This window comes from Eumetopias jubatus, unplaced genomic scaffold, assembly GCF_037043125.1.
Source record: "Eumetopias jubatus isolate StellerSeaLion01/CBP00866 unplaced genomic scaffold, mEumJub1_p1.0 scaffold_4, whole genome shotgun sequence".
NCBI classification, from domain to species: Eukaryota; Metazoa; Chordata; class Mammalia; order Carnivora; family Otariidae; genus Eumetopias; species Eumetopias jubatus.
The window spans coordinates 30,521,817-30,533,682 of record NW_028274810.1 but is presented as its reverse complement, the minus strand read 5'-3'; the positions used below and the strand labels follow the sequence as shown (position 1 = coordinate 30,533,682).

The following is an 11,866-nucleotide window of genomic DNA, read 5'->3' as shown; positions in this document are numbered from 1 at the left end:
GTTTAAATAAGCTGTACCTAGAGTGATCTTACGCTCTAGTTTTCCGGGAGTAATGCCAGTTTTTGTTTTTGTTTTGTCTTTTAAACTGCTTTATTAACATCACAATATATAATGAACATCTTGCCATGCTGTAGGGTGAAACTCCCCTGCTGACAGAATCTTACATTTTGGGTCAAAATACAACATTCAATTAGAAGCTGGTTATAGGAGACCCACAAGAGACATGTAACACCAAAAGGTTTACAACAAATGTACGTTGAGAACATTAAGTTTAGGAAGCAGGTGTGTCTTCCTATTAACTTCAGGGAAAACATCAAGATTCAAGGCATAAGGCAAAACTCATCATGATGGTCATGGTGAGGAGGGTCAGTGCTAACTGCCCGCAGACTACGACTGAACTGCATTTCCCTCAGCTTTTCTGTCAGCTGTCTCATCTCGTCCCCAATCCTTTCCATATTCTCCTCTCTCATCCTTGCCTGTGGTTCTGCAAGCCTCTGAATCATGTCCCACCTGGACTGCAGGATGGGCTGCCTAACACGGAACCGCCTACGATTTCCTCTCGGCACACAATACTCACCAGCTTCCAAAGGGAGGACCAAGGGCTCTCCTTTATTAGCAACTTGCTCCTTTTCATCCTTTTTTTCATTTTCCTGTTTGGCATTCTCCACGTTGAGATTTTTTACTGCTTGTTCCTCTTTGGGCGCCATTGCGGCTGGGCCCGTCCTCACCGTCTCCTCCCCCACCCCCACCCCCACCCCCGTATTCTCGCCGAAGGGCGCACCGGACACTTAGACCTGCGCACCTGCTTCCCCTCCGCCTCCGACTCTTTGGGGCCGCCTGTGGCCCGCACGCCCGCAGGGCCACCGGGAGCAGGCACCGAGAAGCAAGTGAGTGAAAGCCGGCTCTGACCGTAATGTCAGTTTATGCCTGCTGTCCCATCATAATTATTAATGATTCCCACTTTCATTCTCAAAATTTTCGCAGTTTGAACAATTTTGTATAAAGCATTACTAACATGGGGGCGCCCGGGTGGCTCAGATGGTTAAGCGTCTGCCTTCAGCTCAGGTCATGATCCCAGGGTCTTGGAATCGAGCCCCACATCCGGCTCCCTGCTTGGCGGGGAGCCTGCTTCTCCCTCTTCCTCTGCCTTTCTCTCTCTCTCTCTCTCTCTGTCTCTCATGAATAAATAAATAAAATCTTAAAAAAAAAAAAATAAAGCATTACTAACATGTACAACTTAAACTTACATATTTTCTCAAAAAAAAAAAACAACAAAAACCTCCTATGTTGAGTTTTCCTATGTAAAATCTTATAGTCAGGGTAAAGAAAGAACAAAGGGCATTTCTATATTTTTTTACTCTTCATTCCAAGACCATACTCAATAGACTTAATTTGCATAAGTGAATTATAGAAAATTGACCCATGGGCATAACAGAGTCTCTTTGTTTTCTGTGTTTCTTTTTTTAAGATTATTTTGTTCCTGTAGGTTGTTCATTTCTGAACATAGCACTCTTAGCAATATGTTAGTATTAAAGTTTTGCAGAAAAGATGCTATATGGATATAAATTATTCTTCCTGCTACTAAGGTAATATAATTATTTATTTTTGAATAAAAAGGGGAAATACTTTAAGCAATTTATTTTTAAATCACTACAGTTCACCTGGAATAATCTGGAACCAGATGGGATAGTCTAATATACTATCAAGATGGGCTTTCAGTTGTCTGGGAGGGCTGAGTCTGAAAATGATTTCTTTCTCTCTCTCTCTGAGATTATATAGAAAGAGAGCCCATTTGATTTTCACAGAGAACTCTCAGCATATAGATTTCCGGATTTTCCTTTTTCCTTCTTCATGTATCACTTTATGGAATCTCTACAAATTTTTTGTTGGTGTTGTGGTTTTTGTTTTGTTCTAGTTAAAAGCATATTATTCTGAGATTTATTTAAAAGGAGTTTCCTTGGGGTGCCTAGCTGGCTCAGTCGGTCGAGTGTATGGCTCTTGATCTCAGGGTTGTGGTTTCAAACCCCACATTGGGTGTGGAGATTACTTAAAAATAAAACCTTTAAAAATAATAAAAATAAATAAAAGGCGTTTCTTTGAGAGCTGTATGATAACAGATTCTTTCTTAGGCTATTTTCTCTATTTATTATTCTCATACTTTTTAATGTCTTTTCCAAAGGCAAGTTGCCACTTGTCATTTTTGCCTCTGAAAAATCCAAGTATAACTTGTCCAAACAAATAAACAAACAAAATATATAAAGGTCATGTCTCCCACTAGTAAAAGTTTGGGCAGTTTTGCTTGCAACCCTCATATGAAAAAATTGAGGATTCTCCAAGTTTCTCAGCTGTTCCCTACACTTTGTGTGCCATATCCACTTGGACCCACCTCTGCAGTGTCCCAGTGGGACTTGGGGGAAAGGGGACTAGTATGAACATGAATTTCATGCTGTCTGCTGCGCAGTAAGTAATCAAGTCTTTTGTCTCTGACCAAGGAATCTCATGTCTTCTGCCAGCTTCCATGAAACTGTGACAGCCTAAATTGAGAGCTTCCAAGTAGGGTAAAGTCTGGGTTCTTTACAGTTCTTGACAGCACACCACTTCAAAAACCCTGTCAGCCACAACTCTCACTTCAGCCACTCCTGCTGCAACTTGTTTCAGGTAGATCTTAGCTAATTTTATGCAGATGCACTTTGATAGTGCCTTGCTTCAACTTGTGATATGTCCCTCTACCTGTCTGCTCTAAGGAACCTCTGACACCCCTGTGTAGGACACCCAGAAGATCCCACTCAGTGCTCTGGGATGTGCAACCCAGAAGAGAAGAGGAAGGTGACCAATGGGGAACAGAAACTAATGGATATAAACTTTCTTCTTCTTTTAACCCCAGGTGGAATGTTCTGCAGTACATTTCTATAAAAGCCCTCTAGGAAGATCATTGCAGGATCATGTACCAATCACCTATAGGGGTAACCAACCCCTTAAGACATTCTTGCCTTGCCTTCTCCTCTTTCCTGCCTTGTATGCCTTCCCCATAAGTTAATGTCCAGAATATTTGAAGAATTATTGTTGCATCAGTGTTGGGACAAAGCTATTTAGTGTAAAGAGTGTGGGATCCTGGGTTCTAACAGAATACCAGCGCTTTTCAGGTACATTAAGAAGAATGTTTAGTCCCTCTATTAATTGCTATTACAGGACTTGCTAATCTCATATTGAAAAAGAACAAATGTAAAATGATAACCACAAAATGCATGGAAGAGAGAAATAGGCATATCCCATGAACACATTAGTTTTTATAACTGCCTACTCAAGTTTCACTAAAAAAAAAAAAAAAAAGAATTAGAATGTTGGTTGTTAGACCAATTTTACAATAAAGTGCTCACTTTGCTCAAGCAAAATGCAAAGTTTAAGGGAACTTATCCTTCATTTTTCATATTCATAGTGACTATCCATGGGTAAACTGCAGTGGAAATGTGGTGGAAAGAAGGCATTGGCCAGGGGTCTTGCTACAAGGAACTATCTTCTAAAGTTAACTCGCTTTGACAAGTTCCAGATGTGCTGCATCTTACCAGAATTATTGAGATACTGGAGCCTAGCATAGATCATGGAGATGTGATTTCTTGCTATATAGAAGATGAGTGTTTATATAACCAGTTATCTACTTATAGAATCTAAAAACACAATAGGGTTTTTATTTTAATCTTTTTTGGTAAGACTGCTATTTATTTGGGATATTATGCTTTATACGTCACATGTAAGAAGGCACTGATCATTTTAATTCCTGGGCCTCTGTTTTCCCTTCTCTTTTATTTTTTGGTTGCAACCCTCAGACACTTTCTTAGGATATAGCTCACTATCTTCAGCGATGGCTAGTAGGCAAGGGATCCTCTTCAGCTCCCTACAGCATATTCTGAGATCACTGTTACCCTTTTTGAAGACCTAGGTTTCCAAAGAGTTGCCATAAAAATCATTTTTTAATTTTTTATTGTTATGTTAATCACCATACATTACATCATTAGTTTTTGATGTAGTGTTCCATGATTCATTGTTTGTGCATAACACCCAGTGCTCCACGCAGAACGTGCCCTCTTTAATACCCATCACCAGGCTAACCCATCCCCCCACCCCTCTCCCCTCTAGAACCCTCAGTTTGTTTTTCAGAGTCCATCGTCTCTCATGGTTCATCTCCCCCTCCAACTTACTCCCCTTCATTCTTCCCCTCCTGCTATCTTCTTCCTTTTCTTTTTTTCTTAACATATGTTGCATTATTTGTTTCAGAAGTACAGATCTGTGATCCAACAGTCTTGCACAATTCACAGCGCTCACCATAGCACATACCCTCCCCAATGTCTATCACCCAGCCACCCCATCCCTCCCACCCCCCACCACTCCAGCAACCCTCAGTTTGTTTCCTGAGATTAAGAATTCCTCATATCAGTGAGGTCATATGATACATGTCTTTCTCTGATTGACTTATTTCACTCAGCATAACACCCTCCAGTTCTATCCACGTCCTTGCAAATGGCAAGATCTCATTCCTTTTGCCATAAAAATCATTTTTAAAAGTTTATGATGTAATTTATTTTAAAGACTTTATATTTTTTTTTGAGAGAGAGAGAGCATGTGTGAGGGAGCAGAGGGAGAGGGGGAAGCAGGGAGCCCAACACAGGGCTCAATCCCAGGACCCTGAGATCATGATCTGAGTTGAAGGCAGATGCTTAACTGACTGAGCCACCCAGGCACCCTTGATGTAATTTATTTTAATTCACTCCAGATTTTAAGACACATGTGCTATTCTATCCTTTTCATGTGGTTAAGGGGGAAAATGTATTAGAATATATGAGTAACAACATAAGACTTAAAACTGTTAAGAAGGATTACAGTCATTGCTATTGAAGGATGTTGAAGTAATTTTATGGGCTTTTCCACAATTCCCAGCGATGCAAGCACAGGAAGAAAAGACTCAGTGGAGTCTTTTACCATCACTTCAAAGAGGCCCTGAGTATTTGCTGGCTTCTCTGCCCTGGTGTCAACATTAAACACCCAAGTCACTGTCCATCCATGTCACGCTGTTAACATTCAGCGAATGGATTCATGCCATATATCCTCCATCTCTGTCTTTTGTATTTTTCTCACATGAAGAGGGTAAATTGAGGCTCTCCTGTCAAGAAAAAGAAGCTACCTTTAGAAAGTACTAAACATAAATCTTACCTGTTGGAATTAACGACACTAAAGTATTTGTGTCCTTTTCTTCCCCACATTAAATAGCTGATTTAATGTATGGTAAAAATTTGTCCTGCATTCCTTAGTGACATTTGTTTAATTTGTATATCCATGCTACAATACAGGCTGCTTTTCTGATAATTCAGGAGTTGACAAACGTTTTCCATAACAAGCCAGATAGTAAATATTTTAAGATTTTATTTATTTATTTGACAGAGAGAGACACAGTGAGAGAGGGAACACAAGCAGGGGGAGTGGGAGAGGGAGAAGCAGGCTTCCGGCGGAGCAGGGAGCCCGATGCGGGGCTCGATCCCAGGACTCTGGGATCATGACCTGAGCCAAAGCAGATGCTTAATGACTGAGCCACCCAGGCGCCCCTAGATAGTAAATATTTTAGATTTCGTGGGCCACACAGCTCTGTGGCAACTACTCATCCTGCCATGGTAGGCAAAAGTAACCACAGACAATACATAAACAAATGAGTGTGGCTGTGTACCAATAAAACTTTTTTTATGGACACTGAAATTTGTTTTTTATAAAATTTCATGTGTCACAAAATATTATTTAAATTTTTTTCAATAATTAAAGATGTAAAAATACATTCTTGCTATATGCACAAAAACAGACAACGAACTAGATTTGGCACACAGAGTATAATTCACAGACCACTGATGCTCCAATGTCAAACTCATTAAAGTTTATCATTGTGTTTAAAGCTCAAGAGTAAATTCTGCCTGTGGCTCCATTTAAATTACATTTTAGCACTTTGGGGGAGGGGCAGGGATTTATAACCTAACTGTAAAGTTCTTTTTGGGGATAAAATTTGGTATTTAAAACCTAAAGCCAAGAAAAAAAATTATTCCACATCTGAAAAATCTCTAGCACTGAACCCCAATCGACATCACTGTATTAAACTATATCTTGATAAACTATTTAAAATTAATGGCCATTTACCCCCTTTGGGTTTTTTTTTTTAAGATTTTATTTATTTATTCATGAAAGACAGAGAGAGAGAGAGAGGCAGAGGGAGAAGCAGGCTCCCAAGGAGCAGGGAGCCCGACGCGGGACTCGATCCCAGGACCCTGGGATCATGACCTGAGCCGAAGGCAGACACTTAACCATCTGAGCCACCCAGGCGCCCCCCACTTTGGGTTTTTTAAATAAAAGTTGACTAATTGTATAATTGTAATCTTATTCTGGAATTTTAAAACATACAGGGATATTAAAAGTTCTATATAATACTGATACATCATTTTAAGAATTTACTCTCTAGTGTATTTCTTTTCCAGCAAAAGGGCACCAAGACAAAGGCCCTGAACTTGGAATTTCTAGGGATTTTTCAAAATGTTAAATCATCTTCTTTAAAGATAACAAGCAATTTGGAAGCCAAACCATTATGACTTCACTGGAGTGAATATTCTTCCCATTAATGGCTAAACTGAAATTGTCAGCCTACTTCAAAGTGGTACCAGATGCTACAGAGTTTCAGTGCCTGGAGATGAAACTTGACACATCACAGGATTTGCTCCTTGACCTCCCAATTCTACTAGTGTTTTACTTCATGAAGGAGCCCAGTGAATTAAAAAAGAAAAAAGACAAAACAAACAAAACAAAACTCAACTTTTGTAAGTTTACATTTAAATTTTAAAAATACAAATTTGGTCCTCTCATTCTCTGAATTTAGTAATAATGACAAGATTTATTTCAGAGTGTTTGAAATCTATGTTTTGGGGGGAAAATATGTTTTTTTCTTTGTATGCTTCAGTCACCTTCAGGTATAGCATGTTTATTTTATCCTATAAATACTTTTTCTTCTTTGTTAGATTTCCAGATATTTCTTACAGCACTTCCCATTCTTCACATTTTTATTTTTATTTTATTTAAGATTTATTTATTTATTTATTTATTTATATTTTTATTTTAAGATCTTATTTTTTTAAAGATTTTTTATTTATTTATTTGAGAGAGAGAATGAGATAGAGAGCATGAGAGGGGAGAGGGTCAGAGGGAGAAGCAGACTCCCTGCTGAGCAGGGAGCCTGATGCGGGCCTCAATCCCGGGACTCCAGAATCATGACCTGAGCTGAAGGCAGTCGCTTAACCAACTGAGCCACCCAGGCGCCCTTAAGATCTTATTTTTTTAAGTAATCTCTACACCCAACATGGGGGCTCAAACTCACGACGCCAAGCTCAAGAGTCACATGTTCCTCTGACTGAGGCAGCCGGGTGCCTCTTCATATTTTTAATTTTGAAACTGGGTTACAACTACCCACAGGTACCACAAAGATGGACAGATGAACAGACAGACAAGACAACAAGACAGGTATTATACTAAACAGCTTGGCTTCCTTTTTTTTTTTTTAAGATTTTATTTATTTATTTGACAGACAGAGCACAAGCAGGTGGAGAGTCAGAGGGAGAAGCAGACTCCCCACTGAGCAGGGAGCCCGAGGCAGCGCTCCATCCCAGGACCCTGAGATCATGACCTGAGCTGAAGGCAGACGCTTAACCAACTGAGCCACCCAGGCGCCCCTTGGCTTCCTTTTTTTTTTTTAATTTTTTATGGTTATGTTAATCACCATACATTACATCATTAGTTTTTTGATGTAGTGTTCCATGATTCATTGTGTGTGTATAACACCAAGTGCTCCATGCAGAACGTGCTCTCTTTAATACCCATCACCAGGCTAACCCATCCCCCACCCCCTCCCCTCTAGAACCCTCAGTTAAAACCTAATCCTAAAAGAATTCTATCTCTTTAAACTATGCCACAAAATCAGTATGTTCTTTCCAATGTGGAATATGAAATCATTTGTACTTTCAAACTGAATTTAAAATTAACTTAACCTGAGCCATTTATGTGTTAGCTATGTTGATAAAAACTTTTTTTTTAAAGGGGGGAGAAAGGAGGTGTGGGGAGGGGTGGAGGGAGAGAATCTTAAGCAGGCTCCACACCCACCAAGGAGCCCAACACAGGGCTTGATCTCATGACCTAAGTTGAAATCGAGTCTGATGCTTAACCAATTGAGCCACCCAGGTGCCCTGAACAAAACATTTTAAAAAATATAGTTGAGGTCGTGGCTCCTGGGTGCCTCAGTCAGTTGAACCTCTAACTCTTGAATGCGGCTCAGGTCATGATCTCAGGGTCGTGAGATTGAGCCCCACACCTCCCTCTGCCTCTCCCCCTGTTCATGAGCATGTGCTTTCTCTCTCTCAAATAAATAAATAAAATCTTTAAAATATATATATATATATATATTTGATGTCTACTGGAAAGACTGAATATCCACATGCAAAAGAATGGAGTTGAGCTTTTACCTAAAACTATATACAAAAACGGACCAAAATGGTCCATTAAATGGACCAAAATCCTAAACATAAGAGCTAAATGGACCAAAATCCTCAACATAAGAGCTAAAACTATATCTCTTAGAAGAAAACAAAGGCATATCTTCACAACATTAGACTTGGCAATGATTTCTTGGATATGACAGCAAAGGTACAGTCAACAAAAGGAAAAATAGACTAATTGGGTTTTATGAAAATGAAAAAAATTTTGTGCATCAAAAGACACTAACAACAGAGTAATAAGGCAACCGAGAGAATAGGAGAAAATATTTGTAAATCATATAGCTGATAGGGGATTAACATCCAGAATATATAGGGAATACCTAAAATTCAACAACAAAATCCAATTCAAAAAATGGGCAAAGGACATGAATAGACATTTCTTCAAAGAAGATAATACAAGTAATCAACAAGCACTTGAAAAGATGCTCAACTTCACTAATCATTAGGGAAATGCAAGTCAAAACCACAATGAGATACAACCTCACACCCATTAGAATGGCTCCTATTTCACCAAGATGTCCATCAACAGATGAATGGATAAAGATATGGTATGTATATATATATATATATATATATATATATATATATATATATATACACAATGGAATATTATGCAGGCATAAAAAAACCAAAATCTTGCCATTTGCAACGACATGGATGGAACTAGATGGTATAATGCTAAGCGAAATAAGTCAATCAGAGAAAGACATGTATCATATGATCCCACTGATATGAGGAATTCTTAATCTCAGGAAACAAACTGAGTGTTGCTGGAGTGGTGGGGGGTGGGAGCAATGGGGTGGCTGGGTGATAGATATTGGGGAGGGTATGTGCTATGGTAAGTGCTGTGAATTGTGTAAGACTGATGAATCACTGACCTGTACCTCTGAAACAAATAATACATTATATGTTAAAAAAAAGAAGAAGAAGAAGAAGATAGTAGGAAGGGAAAAATGAAGGGGGGAAAATAGGAGGGGGAGACGAACCATGAGAGACTATGGACTCTGAGAAACAAACTGAGGGTTCTAGAGGGGAGTGGGGTGGGGGGATGGGTTAGCCTGGTGATGCGTATTAAAGAGGGCATGTATTGAATGGAGCACGTATTAAATGGAGCACTGGGTGTTATATGCAAACAATGAATCATGGAACACTACATCAAAAACTAATGATGTAATGTATGGTGATTAACATAACAATAAAATTAAATTAAATAAAAGAGTGGCTCCTATTTCAAAACAAAACAAAACAAAACAGAAAATGACAAGTGTTAATGAGAATGTAGAGAAATTAGAACACTTGTGCACTGTTGATAGGAATGTAAAATGGGACAGCTGCTGTGGAAAACTGTATGGCAATTCCTCAAAAAATTAAAAATAGAATTACCATATAATCCACTACTTCTAGTTATATACCCCAAAGAATTGAAAGTGAGGTCTCTAAGAGATATGTGGATACCCATATTCATAGTAGCATTATTCACAATAGCTAAAATGTAGAAGCAAACTAAATGTCCACCAATGGATGAGTGAATAATCAAAATGTGGTATAGGCATACAATCAAATATTATTCAGCCTGAGAAAGAAAATTCTGACATATGCCACAACATGGATAAACCTTGAGGATATTTTGCTAAGTGGAATAAGTTGGGCACAAAAAGACAAATACTGTATGATTCTGTTTACATGTGGTATCTAAAATAGTCAAATTCATAGAAACAGAAAATAGAATGAAGGTTGCCAGGAATTGGGGGAGGTGAGGAATGGGGACTGACTGTTTCATGGGTGTAGAGTTTTAGTCTTGTAGAATGAAAAGAGTTCTGAAGATAGATGGTGATGTTGCTCTGTGACAATAGGAATGTACTTAATACCACTGAACTGTACACTTAAAAATGGGTAAGATGGTTAAGATTTTGTGTATTTTACCACAATAAAAAAGTTTTTTAAAAATATAGTTGATATCAAATATAAATAAAGACCTTTGTAACCAAAGAGTCCTAAATTCCAATTCCAGCTCTACCACTTACTGCCTTGTCAGCAATTTAGCCGTTTCTAAAGCTCACTTTCCTGGTCCATAAAAAGGTTCAATAATGAAAGAATTAATAAGATAGCATATAAAAGTCGTAATTCAGTGCCGATTCAGTGCTTATGATACACTCATTTAATGTACCCTCTTCTTTTTCTCTCATTATACCAATAATTCAAGCGTACAGCAAAAGGGATTGAGAAGGACTTCTTGGAGGTTTCCCTTAATGCACTTCTTTGTTGAACTTTCCTAGTTTCTTTTTCTTTTTTAAGATTTATTTATTTATTCATTATTTATTTATTTATTTATTTATTTAGAGAAAGGGTGCATGAACAGGGAGAGGGGCAGAAGGAGGAGAGAATCTCAAGCAGACTCCTCCGGCTGAGCACGCAGCTCCACTCCAGGCTCCATCTCACGACCCTGAGACCTGAGCCAAAATCAAGAGTTGGACACTCAGCCACCTGAGCCACCCAGTTGTGCCAAACTTTCCTAATTTCTGTTCAGGATGCCTGAATGGGAGTGAAGTCTTACAGTTTGGTCACTATAATTATGTCTCTCGATGCCACGGGAAAATGCCCATTTTCCTCACTATTTTTTTTTTTTTTGTCCATTGAGGCATTTTATTTGCAAGTATGTATTACATCCCTAGAAAAAGAATCCCAGGATTTTCCCTCCTTTGTGTTTTCGTCTTGCTTCTTCATGGTCCATGATGCCAGCTGAGGTTGTCCAGTACAATGAAACCAAACTGGTGGGACGGGAGCAGGTTATTCTGCCATTTTTCTAGATCTTTCAGTTATACATCAAATCTGGGGCTGATCACTCCACACTTGTTTAACCTGCCCGTGAGGTTAACAACAATCTTCCCTGCTCTGTGATCATCAGTGATCTCAAATTCGCCAATGTAACCATGCTTCATCATCACAGTGAGAAACTGGACGCTGACTTTGGAGCATGGCCTAATAAGAACCTGGTGTTTGCCTCACTTCTCAACATTGTTAATGCTCTTGAGAGCATCTGCCAGGACATTCATGCGCACCATTATGGCGGCGCGGAAAGATGGCGGAAAAAGCTTCCTCACTATTTTAATGCAGGACTAAGCTTAAATATTATTTACCTACCTCAACTACAACCAAACCCTGAAGAAAGGGGTTTGGGTTGGAATCATTTACCCCAGTTGTCTCTCAACTATTCACCAGCTTCTTTTTTTTTTCAAGTAGGCTCCACACCCAGTGTGAAGCCCAACACTGGGCTTGAGCCCAGGATCCTGAGATCAAGA

The 11,866-nt window shown here is 39.0% G+C and overlaps 1 protein-coding gene and 1 pseudogene across 1 annotated transcript; both read right to left on the bottom strand.

Moving 5' to 3' along the window:
• Positions 1–218: 218 nt before the first annotated feature.
• LOC114196877 (protein BEX1-like) lies at positions 219–722 on the bottom strand. Its single transcript, XM_028087679.2, has one exon. It carries the CDS (start codon positions 705–707, stop codon positions 321–323), a length of 387 nt encoding a protein of 128 aa, XP_027943480.1. The 5' UTR covers positions 708–722; the 3' UTR covers positions 219–320.
• Positions 723–11,191: 10,469 nt separating this feature from the next.
• Positions 11,192–11,653, bottom strand: LOC114196881 (small ribosomal subunit protein uS8 pseudogene; annotated as a pseudogene).
• Between the last annotated feature and the right edge of the window lie 213 nt (positions 11,654–11,866).